The sequence below is a fragment of the Anoplopoma fimbria genome, chromosome 1, assembly GCF_027596085.1.
Source record: "Anoplopoma fimbria isolate UVic2021 breed Golden Eagle Sablefish chromosome 1, Afim_UVic_2022, whole genome shotgun sequence".
NCBI lineage: Eukaryota > Metazoa > Chordata > Actinopteri > Perciformes > Anoplopomatidae > Anoplopoma > Anoplopoma fimbria.
The window spans coordinates 26,252,632-26,273,696 of record NC_072449.1 but is presented as its reverse complement, the minus strand read 5'-3'; the positions used below and the strand labels follow the sequence as shown (position 1 = coordinate 26,273,696).

Sequence of the window (21,065 nt, the reverse complement as noted above, 5' to 3'; positions counted from 1 at the left end):
GAAGGGAGAGAGTGACTCACCAGGTAGGAACTGAACCCATCATTGACAGACTCCACAGACTGGCCCGAGTTGTTGAAATGGATGGGACGGTGATGGCTGTTAGTTTCAAAGAGGAGCCTGTGGAGAGAAGCGAGGAGAGAGATCAATATTTACAACTGCCGTAAGCTCTTAAAAGGAAAGAAGTGCTCCTCAAGTGAAACAGTACAATGCAAAAATAGGCTAATATAGACAAAAAAGCCTGACATTTCAAGGAGAAAACTCGCGTTTCTAATGAAACAAACAAAACACAAGTGACGTTTCATTAAATGCTTCACTGGGTTATAATTAGTCTTTGCAGCACAGGTGTATGAACAGCCTGTAGCCTCACTAACAAGGGTCACAGGTCAAATCGTGTCTCTGGCTATACAAGGCCTGAGCATGGGCTTAGCCAAGAAGAGAACACAGCATAATAAGAGGCCACGCATTGTGTCTGCTACTGTTTTTTTTTCTCTTTTTTCATTGCTTATCAGCCTGGAACGAGGCATTCTGGAGCAGGCTGTATGGCTTGAATTTCATTAGCGTCTCAACAGAACAGTGTCTGCTAGACTGGCCCGATTGTTTCTGCTCAGCTGCTGGCGTTAAATCAGTAAAATGAGAGATAGAGGAAGATGGAAAGAGTGAGAGAGAGAGAGGGGGAGGAAGAGGAAGCCCAGAGTCACTGCGGTACCACAGGAGAACAGTCTGATGAAGTCAGACGTGCATTCAAAAACAGGAAGCAGGTTAAATGTGCTATTTCAAAAGATCTGTCTGAGTCAACTGAAATTATGTTTAAGGAAACAAGTGTCATTTGGAAGGAACGTATTGGGAAAGCTGTTAAAGCACTAATTGCATTCAGTGTACCTCTGTGCAGCCTGATGTTCTCCACAGCAGGGAGAGTATTCCTGCGTGGGATAACCGACACTGCTGGCGTCACCTCTCCATTCTGGCTCCCTGCCGACTGGGGACTCCCCCACTGCCCCTCTGAACCCTGGCTAGGTTTAGGGGGCCTGGGAGGAGGAGCACAAGAAGACTCAGAGCTGGAGTGTGTCAAGGCATTGTGATTCTTATCAAACGTCCGGGGGATCTGGTAGAAGGAGCCAGGCGTCGTGGGAAGGTCGTAATTGTCAGTCGGACGTTCGTTGTTGTGCACGGTGGCAAGGGCGTTGCAGGGCGTGTTGAAGGTGTAAACCTCTTCATTCTCCAGATCCGGCTCGCCCAGAGCGCTGTGGGCCGGTGCCTCTGAGCTGTAACCTCGCGGAAGCACATAACAGGCCTCCTGCGGGGAGTCATCAAGCCCCTGTAACTGGTGTTTTCCTGGCTTGGGCAGGCTGTAGAAGCCGTGCAGCTGAGCACCCATTCCATTCAGACAGTGTGAAAAGCCATGGGAGAGTTTCTGCACCGCAGAGTCGCTCCCAACAAATAGATTGCTTCGCGTGGCCTGGGAGAAACTGGCACTCCTGCAACATGGACAGAGACATACACATATTACACAAATGCACACATTAAATCTTTATGGTTCCCACTTTCCACAGTACCTAAATGCTCCCTCCAAAATAGACATCTGTCTCATACTCCAATGCCAACCTATCACAAACAATGGCAAATGGTTGACAGCCATCTCTTATTCAGTACCATGTATCCCAATTCCAATGGAATTATGCACACAGACACTAGATGGCACTGTAGCATTTCAGTTCTCAGCACAGTTTTAAAAAAACAACACACCTTCTCATCAATGTCAGAGCAAATTTGTACAGCTCTAGCATACACGTTCAATTTTAGTATTCTTAACGTGTAACTGAAAAGCTGATTTGTTTACATGTTTTCTTCATGTTGACAGGAAGAGGACATTCGGGGTAAGAGGTAGAATGCTATGACTTTCCCACAGTTTCTCAGCTTTAGTGAGACACCCAAGGGACATGCCTCATTTATTCTGGCTCCTTTGTAGGGCCTGACCTTGAGTGCCAACTAGAGCAAACCTACAGCTTAGACATTTCTAGACAGTTAGCTGAGCAATGGTCCGATTTAGTTGGCCAATGCAAAGATAAGACATCCTCAATGAGTCGTTTCTTTATGTCTGTACTGATCTCCCTTGAGATGTTACGCATGTGTTAAGCTACACTGCAGGTTTCTAATGGTTGCGTTTATCTTGATAATAAATTTAACAATTTTAAATGAATAATGCATCAAAAGCAATACAATTAATATTGACACAACATTTTGCTCACTCTGACTCGGTTTCTTTTTCATGTCAGACGGCACGTTGTGTTTCATCAATTCTCTCTCAGTCTCCTCAGGATTTCAAACATCAATCAATGATCTTGTTCATTACCCTGCCTTCCATCATTGTGGCTTCATGGGGGCTTTTTACATGGATTAATTTATACCATTGGTCATCAGACCAGTGGAGTTTTTATTCTGACGTAAATCATACCCACAAGATGCCTGTCTTAATTAGCAGACCCACGGAGCAGAAGCTGGTGAGGGAGTGACAGAAATATCTGCATAAAGCTGATGAGATGGATTGTGAGGTTTGGTTTCACAGAGGTCCAACACAGCAGATTTATGTGCAAATTGTGTGGCTGAGAGGGCAGTTCTACCCCAAGCAAGTCCAAACCTATAGGAGTGATGAATTGCAGCCTCAAACTCATTGATCATCTACTGTGCCGGCTATCTGCTGAATGGCATAATTATTGAAGCAGCCTTTTGATTCTTGGAAGCGGGCATGGCGGTAGAAGGAGGTGAGGTGAATATTAATGGTAAACTCAGGAGTGCATTTGACATAAACACATGGCCCTTTTGTTCTACCACTCAGCATATAGCCAGTTAAGCGTGCATGTCCTTATACAGACGGTTGCTCAACAAGCCCTAACATCTCTTTTTACATTGCATATTTTTTCAGGTAAATGATTTATGGACTAATTGTTTAAATACTTGTCTCACTTATGGCAATATTGGACTTTTGCATTATTGTGATGAAATACCTTTATTATTCTTATATTTTTTACAGCGGACTACCCAAAAACATTTTTTACACTTTATCTTAATTATCAATATCAAAATAAAATTACATTGCTCTGTGTTCAGAAAATGGTCTATCCCCACCTATGCCTGTAGTATTTTGTCATTTTGAATCAAATCAAACTCTCAAATAACAAACTAACGAAACTTTGATTCAAGATTATCTATTACTCATTTCGGAATAATTCAGTTTCGGATATTCACTTCAATCACTTCCTCAATCAAAGCACTTGTAAAATACATTATAACATTTCCACAATGCTTTGTCACACACACACGTGCATACATACAAAGCAGTTGGACAATTTTCCCCCGCAACAGTAGTTCCATCCCTTAGGGGCATCTAAACTGAGGAAGCGTCGTAAACCTGTATGTTGACCTGCATTAAGGGATAACAGGAAACTGACACAGGACGCCTGAGGGTCGTGACCTTTACCGTGCACTCTCTGTCTTCCTGCTCATGCACTGGTGGAGGAGGAGGTAGTCCTGGGGTGCACTGTTGGACAGGGAGCTGTGGTGTGTGTGGCGCACAGGCACATCAAAGGTGAAGAGGACGGGCTGGCTGGAGTGGATGGGGGCCGAGGACTTGCGTTCTCCGGTCAGCGGAGCCAGTGAGCCGGTGACATCTGCTCCGACAGAACGGGGCATATGGTGTAACCTGCCATCTGCAGACAGGAGAAATTGGAGTTATTGATTGTTTAACCCATTACATGTGCTCCTTTTATTTTTTATAAAACGCAATCTCTTTTTGGCAGATTTTGCAAAACCTGCTGTTCAATCCTATGCTACAGAAAGTCAGTCGGTAACAAAATTGGCCAATGGTCTTTCATCCCTAAAACATTTTCATTTTGTTGTCACAATTTCTGAAGTCAAAGGGCAGTGGGTAATTCATTTGAGGGTTTTAAGCCTCTACATGACCTTGCCTTGCATGGAGTCTGGTATTCAGTAGCTTTCAGGCTGCACTCTGATCAATAGAGACGAGGGATCTGTCTCAAGGGACGAAAGAAAACAGTATCCTTGGGCTTTTTTGGGCTGCAGGGTACGAGTGATTCAACAGCCAATGATCCAAGTTATTCTTTTCGACCAGGGTCAATGTGCTTTGTTTGATTTTATTGAGTTGGATTGTTTTGCACAGCGGGACTGTGTGGACAACATGGTTGCACAGTCTTATGTTTATGGGTGACATCCCTGATATCTGCATCGAAAGGCTACAAAGAAAAGATGAATCTGAGAAGGGGATGCTGCAAATAGACTAGGCAGGAGGCCAAAATGAGGAGGCGCACACTGAGCTGTAGGAGTAGGGAGTGGGCGGCCCACTGATCCATCGACCCATGGTGCTGTGTGCAGCACAAGCTGATGGGAGGGAGAAAATGGACCAATCACCTTCTGCTGATACGAATCTCTCTCTTTTTCACTGTACAGTAAATGCAAGGTTTTGTTTGAGCATTTTCATAGAAGAACAATGTGATTTAACTATTTCGAATTGGCAAGCAACAATTCTTTTTTCTATTGAATAATTTATTAACTATTTTTTGATTAATCAAATCAAAAAGTTAAAAAAGAGAATTTCCACGAGACTAACGTGGTGTCTTCAAATTGTATGTTTATGCTAACAAACCAAAATATGTTTGATTTAAAATGATATAAACAGAAAAAGACAGTAAATCTTTAACATTTTAGAAGCTGTAATCAGTGTATGTTAGCCTTTTTTGTTGGAAAAATTACAAAAAACACCTGTCAATCAACTGCGTCAGCTCTAATTTAAATCATATCTGAAAAGTAACTCGATAATTTTCGCTCCTTTCTAACAGACACACATGCAATTTGCCAATTCTCCACCATTTTCCTCCTCCTATATCAGACCTTTACAAAGCATATTATGGGTCCAACTACCCTTTAAGTAGAGGGTGATGTCCTGTGTGAGTCATAATGCGAGCTGACCGTACAGAGGGACCACAGCCAGTGTGAGCGTGTGTGTGTGTGTATGCATGTGGGGCGGTTGGAGGGCGGGTGTATTCTGAAGCCCAGTTTGCTGAATGAGGTCACATCCATGCCTGAGGGGAAAAAGGCCTCTGCTGTGGGGTCTCCAGGCCAGTGGACATCAGTGAGATGCCCCCCCCCCCCCCCCAATGCTCCTCAATTACACCATTGTTCTGAGAGATTCCATTCTCCATAGGCTGGTTAGGCATCATCTCCTTTCTCCACAAAAAGCTTTGTAAAAGCTTTCATCCAGTGCGGTGAGCACTAGGGCACCACTAACATGGGTAGATATATTGATTTGTTGTAGAAAGACAGTCCCCCACCCCCGCCAGAGTGGAGGGCTGCATGGAAAAACACATGCAGGCTTAATGACGACAAGACTTCAAAAGTCAAACGTAATCTGGTTCATTTTCATAAAGCTTGTGTGTACAAGAGTATATTTCTGTGTGTGCCCTAAATGATTTTTGATTAACTGGCGCACATGACTGTCAGAATCAGGAGGAGAAGAAAGACGACTGGTCCAGTCGGCTGATGGAATAGCCTTCATGGCTCATCACTGACACTAATGGGTCTGATGATGTATGTTACCACTGGGAAGAAATTCCATCAAGTCAGTCCACAACACAGAAATAGAGAAAAGAGCAGAAAATATAATACTGAAACTTTCCCTTAGGTGCTTCTGGTAATATTTTCTCCACTGCCTAATGTACTGTCAATATAAGGGATTAAAATATGTATTCACCAAAGGTACAAGTCATTTGTTATACTGCATCTGACAAAATAAAAGTAATAAAACTGTGAGGGACTGGCACAAGTAAAAATAAAAGGCTAATTATAGTTTTTTGAGTTGAGAGCCTGACGTAATTACCAGAGACTGTTTTCTCTACAACTACGCTGCAACGTTAACTTCAAACAAAGCAGTTATAAAGAGACAAAGAGCTCTTCCCATGACATTCCTTCACTTTGAAACAAACATCAGACTATCAACAGCAATGCATTAAAGGAGCCTTTTGGTTGGTGAACGACATATGGCTATTCTGGGTCAAAGAGCTCCTAAATTCATGAGCAATTTTCCAATTATTCTCTATAATACATCACCTATGTCTCATCTGCTCTGTGGCCATAACCTAATAGAAGCCGGCTGCTGGACTCGGGGGGCCAAAATTAGAACCCTGCCGGATCACTAAGGACAAGAGCGTCTTTGTAGGGTGCTCATTTCCTCTCAGCCCAGGCAAATTTAGACGAGGACATATGATAATCTAATCTGAAATGAGATATAAAAATAGAGAATACCACTGACCTATTAAATTGAAAGGGTTTCTGATTGAAACATGAAAAGGAGGAGGAAGCATTTGAAGCTTCTCCATACAGCAAGATCACAATCACCCCTTAAATATTCCATACAAATTAATAATCTAAATGCCTTGTCCACCTGCCTTCAAATTGAGTACAAAGAAAAATGCAATTTCCTTAATGGTTCCATATGAGATTGCACTTAGAAATATGGCCGCTGAGCTGAGACAGCTACGAGGAGTTTTGCAAATTAACCTCTCTGATATGGCTCTGCAGGGTGGCCTGGTGCTGATGGTGGTGGTGGGGGCCCCATCTTGTCATATAAAGGTCAGGCAGTAGGTCTGATCCTCCCAAGGGTCTTGTCAAAGTGCCCTTGAAAAAAGGCCTTTACATTTACCTGCTCATTCAGTTTAAGACAAACTGGAAAAAAAAGCAACAGCTAAATGATTCCATTGTAAAGTACTGTATGTGTATACATTATTTGTGGTCCTGCATGGATCTGCCGGACCAGTAGCTCTTTAAAGCAACAGTGTCCCAGGAGGTCGCATAGTGGGTCCATTTGCATGTGTGGTTAGAGGTGGATGGGGTTGGGAACTTTCCATGAGACTGACATAACTGGTTAAAAGAGATGCTAGCTGCAGCAGAGATGGGTTAGGTAGACACTGCACTGAGATTTAAGCGCTGGCAGATCATGATGCTCAACAGGATGAGGGAAAATGGCGTCCTTGTTCTGCGGGTTAGTCTGAAGTGAAAATCGTGACTTGCTGTGTCATTCCCCCTTTAAAAACAGCTCATTGTGTGTCAAGCGGAGCAGGCACACAGGAGCGTCCCCTGATCACATTACATCCCTGCGCCTGCCCGCTCAGCAGCATCATGTGAGCACCGCCCATCGACTACACTGCGACATCAATTTGCCTCAAAACACCAGACTGATCAATCACCTCAAAGGCTCAGGCTTGTCGGGGCCAGTGCATTACAGAGTTTGGTCTAAACCATGGGGCTCATTTTCAACCCTCTGACCTCATTTCTGTAAGGTGACAGGTGGATAAATACTGTAGCCCTGCAACAGACACAGATGAAGAGTTGAGACATTTTGTGGTGGAGGTTGGGTGTTGGTTTTCATTGTCTCATTGGAAAAAAAAATTCAAGACCTACCTGGAAACGGCAGTGCCGCAGAATGCAACCAACTGAGCCGAAATAACGAAAAAGGATAATTTGCTCTGACAATGCAGCGCATTACAGAATGGGAACACGCTCTGTGTGGACACTCAGAAGTCATGATGAATGGAGAATGTGATACTTATGTATGCTCTCAATTACAAAATACACTTTAGTGATTTAGTCAGGATGCTTTATACAATCATTCCAATAAACTTAAATGCATTTTTAAGGGTGAATGCATTAGATTCGTGGCTGAATCAATTCCCTTTGATTGTGTTTTTATGCAGCCTGGTAACCTGTTAACAGTGCCGGCAAAGCCACAGGTGTCAGTAAGAACCAATGTCGTCTTTAGGGAAGAAAAATAAATATCTCCATTTTGGTCAGTTATGTGTAGTCTGATAAATGAAATACGGAAAATCTGAAAAATGACAGTGATATTTTATACTCCGTAACATACCATTTTGACAGACTTGAGTGAAAAAATCTTGCAACACCAAAACAGGAGAAATTATAGGGCTGAACGTTAGAGAAAAATAAGCAGCAGTAACCTCTTTATTGAAAAAAAAGCACAATGTCCTCCACTTTGCAAATACTGTCGACATACAGCCATGCTGTAAATCTGCCCGCATAAACGTCTTTGCATCTAAACAGTTACATGAAATGTCTGCGCACTCTTGAACACAGGGAGCAGCTCTGCAATTACACCTTTATCTGTGCTAACACTACCAGCCTACCAATTACGGTGACTGTGTTATAGTGTGACAGAAGAGGCAGGCCCATCTGCACAACAGAAAGCAGATTGGACTCCAAATGGCTGGTTACAAGACAAAAACAGGTATAAACATCTACCTACAGCAGCTGAATTGCATATAAACAGTCAGCCAAAGACAATATCCCATTCCAGAATAGTCCATTTGCAGTTACAATTGACTTTAGGCCGGGTAGCAGCCACCTATTAGATGATTGGCTTTGCCACAGGGCCGATACTAAATCATTTGAACAATAGAGCTGATGCCAAATTGAAGATGAAAAATGGCTACACATACAACCAGAATCTGTACACAAAAATCTACAAAGATTATTACCTAAAGGGATAGCAGACACCAGATATTTTAGGATAACCAGGGATTGAGGGAAACCAAAAATGTAGAGAAATGGAAGTCGATTCATGAGTAGCTATTCATGTGAAATAAAGTCATCTAAACCAGAGAGTGAGCTGCATTTTTTTCTGTTTCTACAGCATACATTTACTCGAAATGTCAACATTAAATTGGAATTTTTTTGCTTGATTTCACAACATTACGCAACTTCTTTGATACTTTTAGTTTGTACATTTTTCTGAAATTCCTGTCTCGTCAAGGGAGGTTGATGTGTTGCCAACACCAGTCACAGTTTAACTGCCATTTCTCTGGCACAGCCACTGCTGAGGAGAAAAGCAAACAATGACCACAACTTTACTATTATCTTTCAAGTAAGTTCCTCTTCAATCATTGTTGGTATGTCTAGATATCAAATAGAGTACAAATCTCTGCCTTTCTTATGCAAGAATGAGCAAATGGGGAAGTTCTGAGTAGACTAAATCATCAGTAACATTCATTATTTTGAAAACTTGAGATGGAAATGTCACAATGAAGCCGATTGATTTCACCAAGTCATACTGATTTGTACATCTGCAGTGTACAAATCATCAATCATCAACACATGGGGTTTAATATAATCCCCCTTTGAATAAATCTAATCTCTTTTCAATAGCTATTTGACAAAAACTGCTGAGCGTGCTGTAGGAAATGCTGATTTAGTAGTTATACATTTTTTTTCCATTTCTCACCATCTTAAGGGCAACAGTTTAACTGAAAAACAATACTGACTTTTTTATTTTATTTTTCCAAGGGACAGCCAGGGGAACAGACAAAATGAAGAGGAGGAAAACCAAACCGTGTGAGAGCCGTCACGCAAAAGAGGGAACAATAAAGCAAAAAAGAAAAGGAAAATAAGGACTGCTGACAAGTAAAAACCTCATCCCTTAGTTGAGATTATCCTCGACTCGGAGTTCAAACAGCTGGGATAGAGCCAAACAAAGCCCATGATTGACGAGATGATGTTCCATTCATTAGATTGTGCTCGGGGGTGGGTCTCCCTGGGTGCAGACACACGCCACACACCCAGCCATCAGTATCTAATAACATCAGCAATAACACCCATCGACAGATTGTAAGAAAAACACGTCACTCTGTGCTTTCGTGTCGGTGCAAGAGGTAACGTCAATTTCTCTTGAAATCTCCTGCTTTTGATTGTAAGGATTTTTTCAAGATTAAATGAGTAAACTTGCACCACTCTATTCAGTTCAACATTTTTTTTTATCATATTATATATAATTCACACTTGACACATTGTGTAACATCTTGATTCTGTAGGATTTCTTTATTTTTACGGAATTATTTAATGATATTCATAATGGACGTGAACAATGTATTCTCAATTCTCTGTTCTCCAGCAGTGCTTCAGATGCTGCCAGTGGTATTGTGGGATTCACGGCAGTGGCATCAGTAGCAAACCGACCTCAGACAGCTCTGTGGCAGCAGAAACCTGACCTTCCAGTGCCATGGAGTCTCGTTATTTCAACAAAAAAAATCAATGCACACAAAGGGCACTTTGGGAGGGGAAAGACACAGGCGTGCTTGTGTAGAGAGTGAGAAGCCAAAGGAGAGGGAATGTTTATTGTTGTGTTTACTGTACATAAGAATGTATAACATATGCTATATATGGTACACTGGCGTGTTTCTTTGTTAATTAAATAATGCAAAAAAGAAATGAATTTGAAAAAGTAGTTTGATTTTCTTCTTTCCTAAATGTTCATTTCAACCATATGTCAAGACATATTTACTGCTTGTTCCCTGTATTTAGCACGCAGGTAGTTTTAATTGGATTGGCCAAGAATTTGAGATATCCTTAACAGAGGAACTTCTGCAAAGGAGTGCTTTGTCAGTGTTATTTTCTTCCTGTTTTGAGGAGCTTAAACAAAATTACGTTCTCCTTGGTATATGCGTCAGAGGCAAATATCTTAAAATATGAATAGCACTAAACTATCTCCATGGCCATCACAAGGATTCATTTAGCTTTTACCATTGTAATTGGGATGAATTTACTTCTTCTTTTTTTGTTAATCAAACCTTTAAGAAATTCATTGTAAAACAATTGTTAAAAGTAAAATTTCAAATTACGATTGTAGGACCTAAAATGCTGAAAAGCACCAAAACATCAGCACAAATACATTATATAACGAACAAGGTACTGGCAACAAAATGATTGTCAAATGGTCAATATGTGTGTCTGTGTTTGCATGTGTATGTGTACGTGTGTATGTGTGTGTGTGTGTGTGTGTGTGTGTGTGTGTGTGTGTGTGTGTGTGTGTGTGTGTGTGTACGTGTGTGACAATGCGTGGGAAATTGTGTGTGAGAGCGAATCAGAAACAAAAGAGATATAACCAAAGACAGACAAAGAGAGAGAAAGTTGTGCAACAATGAGCTGCAGTCATGTGCTGCCCTTGGCCAACCTTCCTCACAGTCCTAAGAGACAGCTCACTACTGGCAGCAGAGGCCAACTCTGACTGACAAAAGGTAAGTTCAGTTCAAAGTGCTCATATAACAGATGCAGCCAAAGTCTCAACAAAATCCTCTGAGAAACCCAAACACATAGTTTTAGACTTCCGCACTTCCGCACTAGCTGTATTACAACAAAGAATATGACCTAGTGTACACTATGTAACATTATGGCTGCAGAATGCTATATGAATCTCAGACAAGGCTGATGTGTTCTGTTAACTCCTTCTGCCTGCCTCTGCAACTTTGCATTTGTACGTCTTCCGTTTGTCTCTGTCGGCATGTTTACTTTCCATAAGAGGAACTAACTTCTTTGAAACATTTTTTTTTTCCAAACACTGTTTGTTTTCATACTAGAGAGGGAATTCCCAGCCCGTTAAGTGACACACTGGCTCAGATCTGCAGCTGCCTGCCAGGAGGAAAACCCACAAAATACCTTTACTACTAAAAGATGTTTAAGTTATACTCTGTTAGCACCAATAACCATCTGCATGTCTGAGTCACTTCATCAAGCTGTAATCACAAAAGCCACAAGTACATGTTTCTGCATCGATTGATAAGAGCTCAGCATGTTAAGCAACAGTTAATGTGTTGGCGGTGTGAAACCGTGGCTCAGTTCCATGAGCACTATGTGCTCACAGGCTCAAAGATCAAGATCGGAGACGTTGCAGGAGGAATACTGATGCAGGTGAGGTGCGCCCTCCTCTTGCATATTCTTTTTCTCTTTCTATTGCTCACACACACTCAATGACAACTTCAGCATCAATGCATGGTTTTATTTACAGGTAGTTTCAGCCAGACAGATTGAGGCAAACACTTTTTTTTTGCAGAATGTGCTGACAACTTCCACATGTGTTGTTGAATGTGTTGCCATGTGACTTCAGTAACAAGGAAGCTTTCTTTATTTTTCTTCTCACAAATGTATACTGCTTTGATAAATTCCTTTTGGGCACACAAGTAGAGCTGAAATGGTTACTCAGTTACTTGATTAGTTAATTATTAGAAAAAACTATTTTCTAAAAATATTTCAATACCATTGTTTTCTTCCTGATAACGATACCTGAGCTGTCTGTTATAGACATTACAGCTTATATTCATTTATATCAAGGGGTCTAGATAGAGGGTGTTGCATATTGTACAGGTTGATGAAAACAGTTCAGAGAAGCAGCACTGCAGTTCCAACAATCCAATACCACAGAGGGGTGGGGGCCGGACTTATTCAGAAGAGAGAGATGAAGCTGCATGAAAGTCAACAAATCGTTCCTTGGAAAAGACATTGACTGGAAAACCCGCTCATGCAAAGTTAGTCTTACGAGGAAGGTATGTGTATGTGTGCACGTTTTAGTGTGTAGCTGCTGAAGAAAATGATACTGACACCAGGTAGAAGAAGCACATCTTTCTGAGCATCAGTGAACAAACACAATGGGCTGATGGGGATATTATTTCAGAGCTGCAGTGGGTCAGCTTGGAAAGGTCTCATTAACCACCTAAAGATCCATGGCTGCTTCTTCAAATACGTTTGTTTGTTACACGCAATAAAGTGAGAGTTTGGGTGTTTTGAAGAGGGGTTGTATGAGGTACTCATCCATTGTCAGTGTATAACCTACAGTTGATAGCAGTTGGTATGCCACCAGCTTGGAAAATCACACAGAAGTTATTGCATAGGCCTATTTAGCCACTTAAAAAAATAATTTCACGTGTTTGCTATATTTAGCAAATATTCACCGTTTTACCTTACAGTGAGACAGCTATTTCCAATGTGGAACTGAAGCTGTTGTATCCATCCAAGCTCTCGCCAAAGCTACCAGACTCCATTGGAAGAAACAATTTAAAAAAAACTTGCAGAACACGAGCTGGTTAATTAGTTTCAGTTATTGTAGGAGTTTGGTGAATCCGTTCTGAAAGGTGAAATTACTTTCAGTTCCAAAGTTCTTTTAAGTGTCTAAAACACGTATTGCTGCTGCCCACGTCAACAGTACATTGCTGTGCTTCTGTGCTTTGACTACTTTCTGCTTTTACAAACTGGGCGTGTGCAGACCACCATCTACTTTAGGTAATACACTGACTTTGGATAAGAACCTCATACAACCCCAATTCAAAAGTGCCGAGCTATCCCTTTAAGACAGCAGTAATGACGCAATAGGGAACCAGTGGTAAATTGAGCAGCTATGCCCTTGAGGAGCAGATGCATGTAATAATAACATCTACGTAACCCCTTTTCAAGGATGTTTAGTTCACAATTTAAGGAAATGGAAAATGTGAAAAACTACAACTAGTAGTACTTAAGGACTTGAAGATATTAAGTGGTATAAAAACAAGGAAGGCTTATATCTTGTAAGAGTTGCATTACATTTTTCCACGGCTGTCCAGAGCATTGAAACACTTGAAGAAGGTTATAGTTTGGGTTTGTAATGCTTGTCCAAATCAGTCAGCATTAGTATTACAAATACAGCCCTTTGGCATTAAATAATGCTGAGAATTAGGATTTAGCTTGGAGCAAAAAGCTAGCACAAAGAGGGACATTAATAAATTCTAATTTGCCACCAACTAAAATAGAGTATGGAAAATGCATTTGTAACACAGAGAGCTAACCGTTTATGATAAAGTTCCTCACAAACAGGAACCACATATTTCGGTGAAAACAGAGTTACATGATCTAAAAAAGCCTGGACGTGATGTTTACACTACGGGGACTGCAACCACTAAGGCAGCTGTCATGACATACACTCTCTCACTCCCCCAACCCATTCTCCCAGCCACACCCCGCTGGCTACAGTTGATACAGTTTGAGATTCATAACAGGGCCTTGCTCATTACCGAACTTGGACCAGGGGGAGCCCCTCCTGATGTGAGCATTATTACAAAGCTGTTTTTTATTCAACACCTGGACATATTGCATGTTACAGATGATCAACCATGTGCACAAAAAATAACGTCCACCAGCTGCCAGATGGCGGGAAAACAACATCATGAGTGCAATCTGGAAGGGAAGGACTAAGAATATGAGTGGAGTGTGTGTTTTCCAAACTCTCATGAAACATACACTGTACTGAATTATGCCGGTCACTATAATTACATTATTGACTTACCGTAAAATATATTATCATGGCCTCGATCATTTTTGCTGACCTCGATATTACATGTTTGTTTAATTAAGAACATCACTAACATTTTAGACAACATGATACAAATAAACAGCAGGGTTTCCCTACCATCATAAGCCACTGCACAGACATTGCACATTTTTGTTAACATTTATTTATTGTTTTGGATGTGTGGTTTTATTATTTATGTTTGATTTATTTAGGATATTTTAATACAGTTTTAACATTCCAATTCCATTACAATGTGTGTATTTTCTAAAGAATTAAAAGTAAATTGCTCTTTAAATGGGGGCACTTGCATTACAATGCTATTATTTATATAACAGATTATTATTAAGTCAGTGGCATAACATGATCATAAAAGGATAATGATATCTAAAAAGTGAGTCGACCCTTAAGACCTCACTCACTGCTGATTAAAGGGAGAAGAGTTAAGAGGTGTTTGTATCACCATCTTTAGTGTTGACTCATCATCACGTACATACAGGGCATTTGTTTTTTATTGGCTTGAGATCAGAGCAGGGAGTAATTCAGGTAAATAAGGCAAATCTTCGGAAGGATTGCTCTTCTCTGTCCCAGACAGAAGCTGTTTTACATAAGAACATTACTGCATTAAATTTGTTGTCATTAGCATGTCTTGTCTGATAAGTGCTTTAACCCAACAGGCTTCATGGTGCCACTAGTGGATTCATTTTTTTTATCAATGGTAGCCCCGGAGTGACAAAAGACATTCTCCTGCACAAAAGACCAAAACAGAACACAGCGGTGCAAAAAACACAAAACTGAACCTCTGTATCTGCTGCTTACTTTTACAATGGCCCATACTAAGCATTTCCATCATCCTGAATACAACAGATCGGACCCCTTCTTTAACAAAACAAATGAAGAGAAAAATCAATAATACTCTCAGACACTGTGTCCATTTATTTGGCAGGGATGTTCCTATTCCACTCTCTCAAATAGCATAGATGGAAAGAACACAATTGCCAATGCTATCATGTGACTGGACCTCTGCTGCTGATTTCTTTTGTGAAAACTAAGATGCAATCTGTTCCAAATAACATGAGAAAGCACAGAGGGAGACTGATAAAGGGGAGGCATTATTGTATTTGGTTTTCTACTTCTTTTATGCCTGAGACAACAAAACACATTATAATTATTAAGTAAAGATACAGTATACGCTTAATAAATTGTTTATATTGTTTTGCGTATTTAGCCAATCAAATTTCAAGAAATTGTGAAAAATTCTCATCACTATTTCCCAAAACATAACAAAGCAGTTAATCATTCATGATTAAGAGCAAAGCCAGCAAGTGTTTGGCAAGTTTTGTTTGATAAATGACTTGAAAAATGAATCGATAATCAAATTATGTCGATCATTTTCTGTGAATCACAAATCCATTAATTGACCAATCCTTTCATCACATACTACTATACTGAAAGCATGGTTGTCTGCTCTACCAACTTACTGTTTGGACATTTACATTTGAGATAGTAGCAGAAGACCAAAAGATTTCTTAGCTAAACTGAAAATTGTAATTTAAATTTTAAATGTTTTTAATTAGTTAATTTGAAACTTTGGCCTTAACAACAAATAAGAAAACCACTACACTTGGTAGAGGTAAAAGTGGAGATGGTGGAGCGATAAATAACACAGCGGCAGAGGGATTGAACAGTAAGGACGGGTCAGGGTTTCTTACCGTGGTTGTCGTCCGACTGGTTGAACCCACACAGCTGGCATATGGAGCGGACCCACTTGTTCATCTCCTCCTCTGTCTCGGCCACGAGATAAAAAGTGCGGTCTGAGGTCTTGATGTCAAAAACAAAGCTGTCCTGGAACTCCTTCCTCTTGAAGGTCAGGCCGGCGTCCACCTGTTCGCAGCAGTGCAGGTCGATGACCCGGATGGGTTTCTTGGAGTGGTCGTTCTTGTAGTACTCGAGAACATCTGGGTCACCGCTCATGCGGCCGCTGCGGAGTATGAACCAGCGTTTCTTCCAAGCCTGGGAAATCAGATAGAAAAAGGTAAGAGAACATCAGCTCCGCACACAAAAAGAAAACACCTACCCTATGAGACAGATGGAGTTGTGTTGATGGAGAATTAAAATTTAAAATCTGCATTTTAATGCTCAACAATTCTACGGATTCAGTTTACTTTATCACTATATGCGATGCAGAATGTTGCCGTGGCAACACACACTCAACAGCTGGACTTCAGTTGTGATGTTAACTGTTGATCAAACAGACCTCAGACAAACTTACGTCTGCTCTATTGAACAGGTTACTGTGCTTTAGCACGCATGCGGTTGTGTGTGGTTTTTCTGTGTGCGTTGGAGGCTGATGTGAGGAGGGGGAGGCAGCAGGTGCTTACTCCCTCCCAACGTATTTCCTGTGCTGATATCCCTCCGTGAGCTATAAGAGAGAAACACAACTCCTCCACAAAAACTTCATCACAAGACTGCAGGCTCCTCCCACGCAAAGAACATGGTGAATGACACCGCTTTGCTCCAATCAAACTACATCTTCTTGTGATCGTGTCAGTGGGGTTGAAGTCATCTAAGAGTGTATATAACCCCCCCCTTATCATAACCACAAGAAGTCAGCAGAAGCACACGCTCCAGTTATGATTAAGGTGCGAGAAACCTACAATGTAACGTGTTGATTTTCACACCAACAAAACCGCTGTTGTATTTGTCAGCTGGAAAAGCATAAAGGAAGAACAGTGGCCTCCATATGTTTTTCCCAGTGGCTGTCTTAAAGGGCCTCTGTGTTCTCTGTGCATGGAGACAAAAGAGGAAGATAGACCAGGAAGGGAAAGGGGGAGTAAAGGGGGGGTTTGGACATCTGCCAGTGATGCACTTCCGCCAGGCAATGTCTCTCACATGCAGGCTGCTGACACACAGGATCCTGCAGGCCCCCTCTCTCTCCATCAACACAGACGCTGCTGCAAGGCTACCCCCACCCCCTCAAGCCACCACACAGACGCACCAACACACACAGGGCAGAAAAAATGGATAGCATTGAATCTCTCTTGTGCTTTTCATAGAATTGTTCCTACTGTACCATTTCTATGGAAATATGCATGCAACATTGCGCTATATGCCATTACCTCCGAGAGGCATTTCAGGGTAAAAATGAATGATGGCTGAATTAGCTGCTCCGGGATCAGCGGCCCTGGTACTGTGCATCCATACTGGCTGTCTGTCACCCTGTCATGGGTTCAGTGGGACATTTAAAAACACACACTGGGACACATAGAACAGATCCATCGTTAATAATGCTACACCTGCCTGTGCTCTTACATTAAGCTGTAATCTGCATTCTGCTCAGTGGTCACTGCTGTGGCGTCTCTGCATTAATCAAATCAATTAAAGAGTGTGTGGTGCCATGAGATGACACTTTTCTTTTTTTTCCTATCACAGCTAATGCTAACTACAGGGATGCATCTTAACTCCTGCCTCAAAAAATATGTGTTTAAAACCTCATATGCCGGTTTTATTAAATTCACAATTTTCAACACTTTAAATTATAATCTATTAACCATTATTGCTTTAAGCACATTACAGTCCACACTATACTGATGTAAATGATAATTAGTTGTAAGACAGTGGTGTTTGGTCATAAGCAAAGATTTGCAGTTTTTATTTTGAGACCCGATCCATCATTCCTCACACGAAACGTTATATAAGTGTTATTTTGACATGTTAGCAGTTATGTTAGCAGAAACACATTTGCTTCTCTCTTTTTTTTCTCCAGGATGTGCAGATTGTGATCTTATCTTCCGTGTGTAGCTGAAGTACTGCTGAGGTATTGGGGTATAAGACTTTTTCATTTTATTTTCTGTCAGCCTGATACACTGATAAAAGCTAGAGGCAGTATGACCTTAATGGTGTTGATAGGAGAGCCGTGCTGCGGTGTGCATCTTACAAGAAGTTTAATCAGTCCTATCTGACGAGTTGTGCAATTGTATTAGGTCATTTCTTGGGATGAGAATTTGTTGGAAACATTCACTGATGCAGAGTATACTGGTAATGGGTGGGAGGAAACAGGATTCCAAATAAGTCAACAGTGTAACTCCTCAGGTGACCTTTTAAATGATTTCATTGGGGTGTGAACTCTCATGAAAATACAGTACAGTCATCTCACGGTTCTAAAGGAACAAACACAAGGCACTGCACCCATTTTAGTTTTTTCCTCCAGGTCCACAAAGCTCTTTGGTTCAGCTCCATTCCATCGCTGACAGAGAAAACTCTATAACTCTTGCGAACCCCATTTAAATATTATTGCCTTTTCTGGAAAGAGAGAGCATCACTTAATTGAGACCTGGAGCGCTGCCCAGTTCCAAGAGGTCAGTGCGACCCAGCTGGGTTATTCCTGGCATCCTTCAGCTGCGGACAGCGCATTAACCCAGCACAGCCACAGCTCTCAACCACCAGAGAAGACAACTCATTTAGGAGGCCTTGTCATACTAAAAATAGAATAGAGTATTTTCCATTTCCTAATTCAAGAAACAAATTAATTTACAGCTCGGTCTGAATGAGAGGGGGGAACAATGTTTCCCCTTTGTCAAACTTTCTGCTAAGCTCCTCATAGAAATGTTGCATGCAAAATGAGAGACAGTGTCTCAAGCACATTCAGTTTCGAATCAGCCTTTTCAGAAACATCTCTCACTCTCTCTCTCTCTCTCTCTCATGCTCTCACGCACTCTTTTTCAATTTGAGTAAACTTCCCTGGTGAAGTAAATCATGGGGGAGGAGGACACAACAAAATGAGCTAACCCACCCACCGCCTGTCCTACAGAGCATGTCTAAGCCCATCGATCACTGTCTGAGCGCTGGGAAGTGAGGGCTGAGGCTGTGAAACTAGGCTGAACTCTCCCGACTCTCCAACTTTCCCCTCCCCCCCACAGCTTCGGTTTAAGCTGCATCACTGTTCTGGGGAAGAAGAAAAAAGGGGCTCAGCCGAGACCCACTGCCCTTGTTAACAACTGGACTGGACAGTGGACCACTGGGAGAGTTGCAAGCCACCCAAACACACTCTAAATGAAGATGATATCACATATTATTGTTTGAGCAATAAACTGCATCAGCACCAGACATGTTGAAGCTATTATTTGTTTGTGTTCTGCTGCTCTTTCTGCAGAAGAGACCAAAGTCAAATAAAGGTCAAATCTAAGCAGAAAGAAGAGACTTCATGAAACACAGGTCAAGAATGAGAAAACAGTAAAGACAGAACTTTTTGAAAACTTCTTTATACTCAAGTATAAGGAAACCCCTGCTATGTGCATTTTCACGGAAGTGAAAAAAAAAAAACAAGACTAAAAAAAAAAAAAAATTGCCTGCCAGCGCTTGAGGCTCTCCAAGAGAAGCCATCCGTATCTATGAACGCACATCGTTTCGTCCCCACCGTCTCATTCAATCATCCCATAAAGCTTGATCTTACCTGGTTCCAACATGGTCTCATTTGTCCTGTACTGATGGCAGCCAGCTACAGATACAGAGAGACTACAGTGGAGCACAAAGGCTAACACGTCTGCATCGATTTCAGATGACTGGGAAAGGGAAAAACCTTTAATAACAAAACTGCGTGAAGCAATCTTTTAACTGAACTTGGCTTCTAAAAATAGGATCAAAACTGGTTTGTCTTGCCAAGTCCTTTTGTCTCTTTGCATGTTGACAAGTGGACATGTTTTGTTCTATTCTTGGCAGGCTGAGAAACAATGATGCTGTGGGAAAACAAACAACAGCCGTACAAAGGGAATACAATTGTCTGGTATGTGTTGATAGTTCTCCAGGGCTTTACGCCACAATTTTCGGAGATAAATACACAGCGACGGCTGATAAGTCATGCAGTCATCGTTTACTGTATTTGCGCATATCTAAAAAAACAAGCCCAGTCTCGTGTCTTTGAACACAACTCACTCTGTTGTCCTGGTAAAACTGACTAATGAACTTGGAGATGCTTGTGGCCTAAAACAATTACCCAAGGTGTGCCTTTTTAACAGCAACAGAGCAAAACATAGTGTGTGGCTAGTAGCCGGCTGTGTCAACAGGGCTGGCCGATAAGCATCGGTCTGCATGTTTTTAAATGTGCGTGAGCAAACATCCAAGCTAAACACGTATGTCATTCGAGTTGCGGGGTTAGAATAGTCTTGTTTACCTTTTAAAGCAGGAGAGGAGGAGACAGCAGCTTGTTGTTTTCAACTCCTCTGCTTTACCTGCTGCTGCCGTACACACACACCGCACAGCTGCACCAACATCAGCACTGTGGAGCCGCAGTTGAGCCATGCAGCCAACCTCGCTCGCATACGTCCTTTTAATCTACAAACAGCTTTTGTAAAAGGTCACATGAGTTGTGGCATGGCGATTTACTTCTTGTGACGCTGAATGCTTTGGTTGCATTCTGACCGGAGGCCTCGGGTAGCGTGTCTAGATGTGTCACCAGCTCACAAACACACACACACACACACACACGCAACTATGACGAGAAGGCATGAAAATGCACCAGTGCTGGGCCATTACTGCTTAATTATAGTAAAAGGTGAAGTGAGAGGGATCCCATCAGTGTTCTCAGAGGTCCCACTGGTGGGCTTCTAAGGGATCGGACAAGAGAATGGAGACGATAAAGGGGTGGAGGGAAAGTGGTCGGAGGGGGATGCGGTATCTAATTGCAGCCGATAAGGACTCCCAGCAGCCCAAGTCCAGTATGAGCTTTCACATAATCTGGAAGCTATATAAATAATCTTTGATATTGTGTATTTCGGTAGGTAAACTTATTTTACGTCTGGTTGTGTTTAGACAATAAACACAACCATATCTTGACAATATTGAACATTTGAATAGCCATAAGTTTGGCTTATTTTGTAAAATAAAAAAGGGTTTTGTAGAAAAA

General features: G+C 41.5%; 1 protein-coding gene across 1 annotated transcript in view; it reads right to left on the bottom strand.

Moving 5' to 3' along the window:
• gab2 (GRB2-associated binding protein 2) overlaps positions 1–21,065 on the bottom strand; it is a 35,602-nt gene that overhangs the window by 4,258 nt on the left and 10,279 nt on the right. The window contains exons 2-5 of the mRNA XM_054597751.1: positions 15,877–16,177; positions 3,476–3,704; positions 876–1,475; positions 21–114 (exon numbers count right to left, since the gene is read on the bottom strand). Of these exons, the coding sequence (XP_054453726.1) occupies positions 21–114; positions 876–1,475; positions 3,476–3,704; positions 15,877–16,177 (1,224 nt within the window). The remainder of the gene's footprint in view (positions 1–20; positions 115–875; positions 1,476–3,475; positions 3,705–15,876; positions 16,178–21,065) is intronic.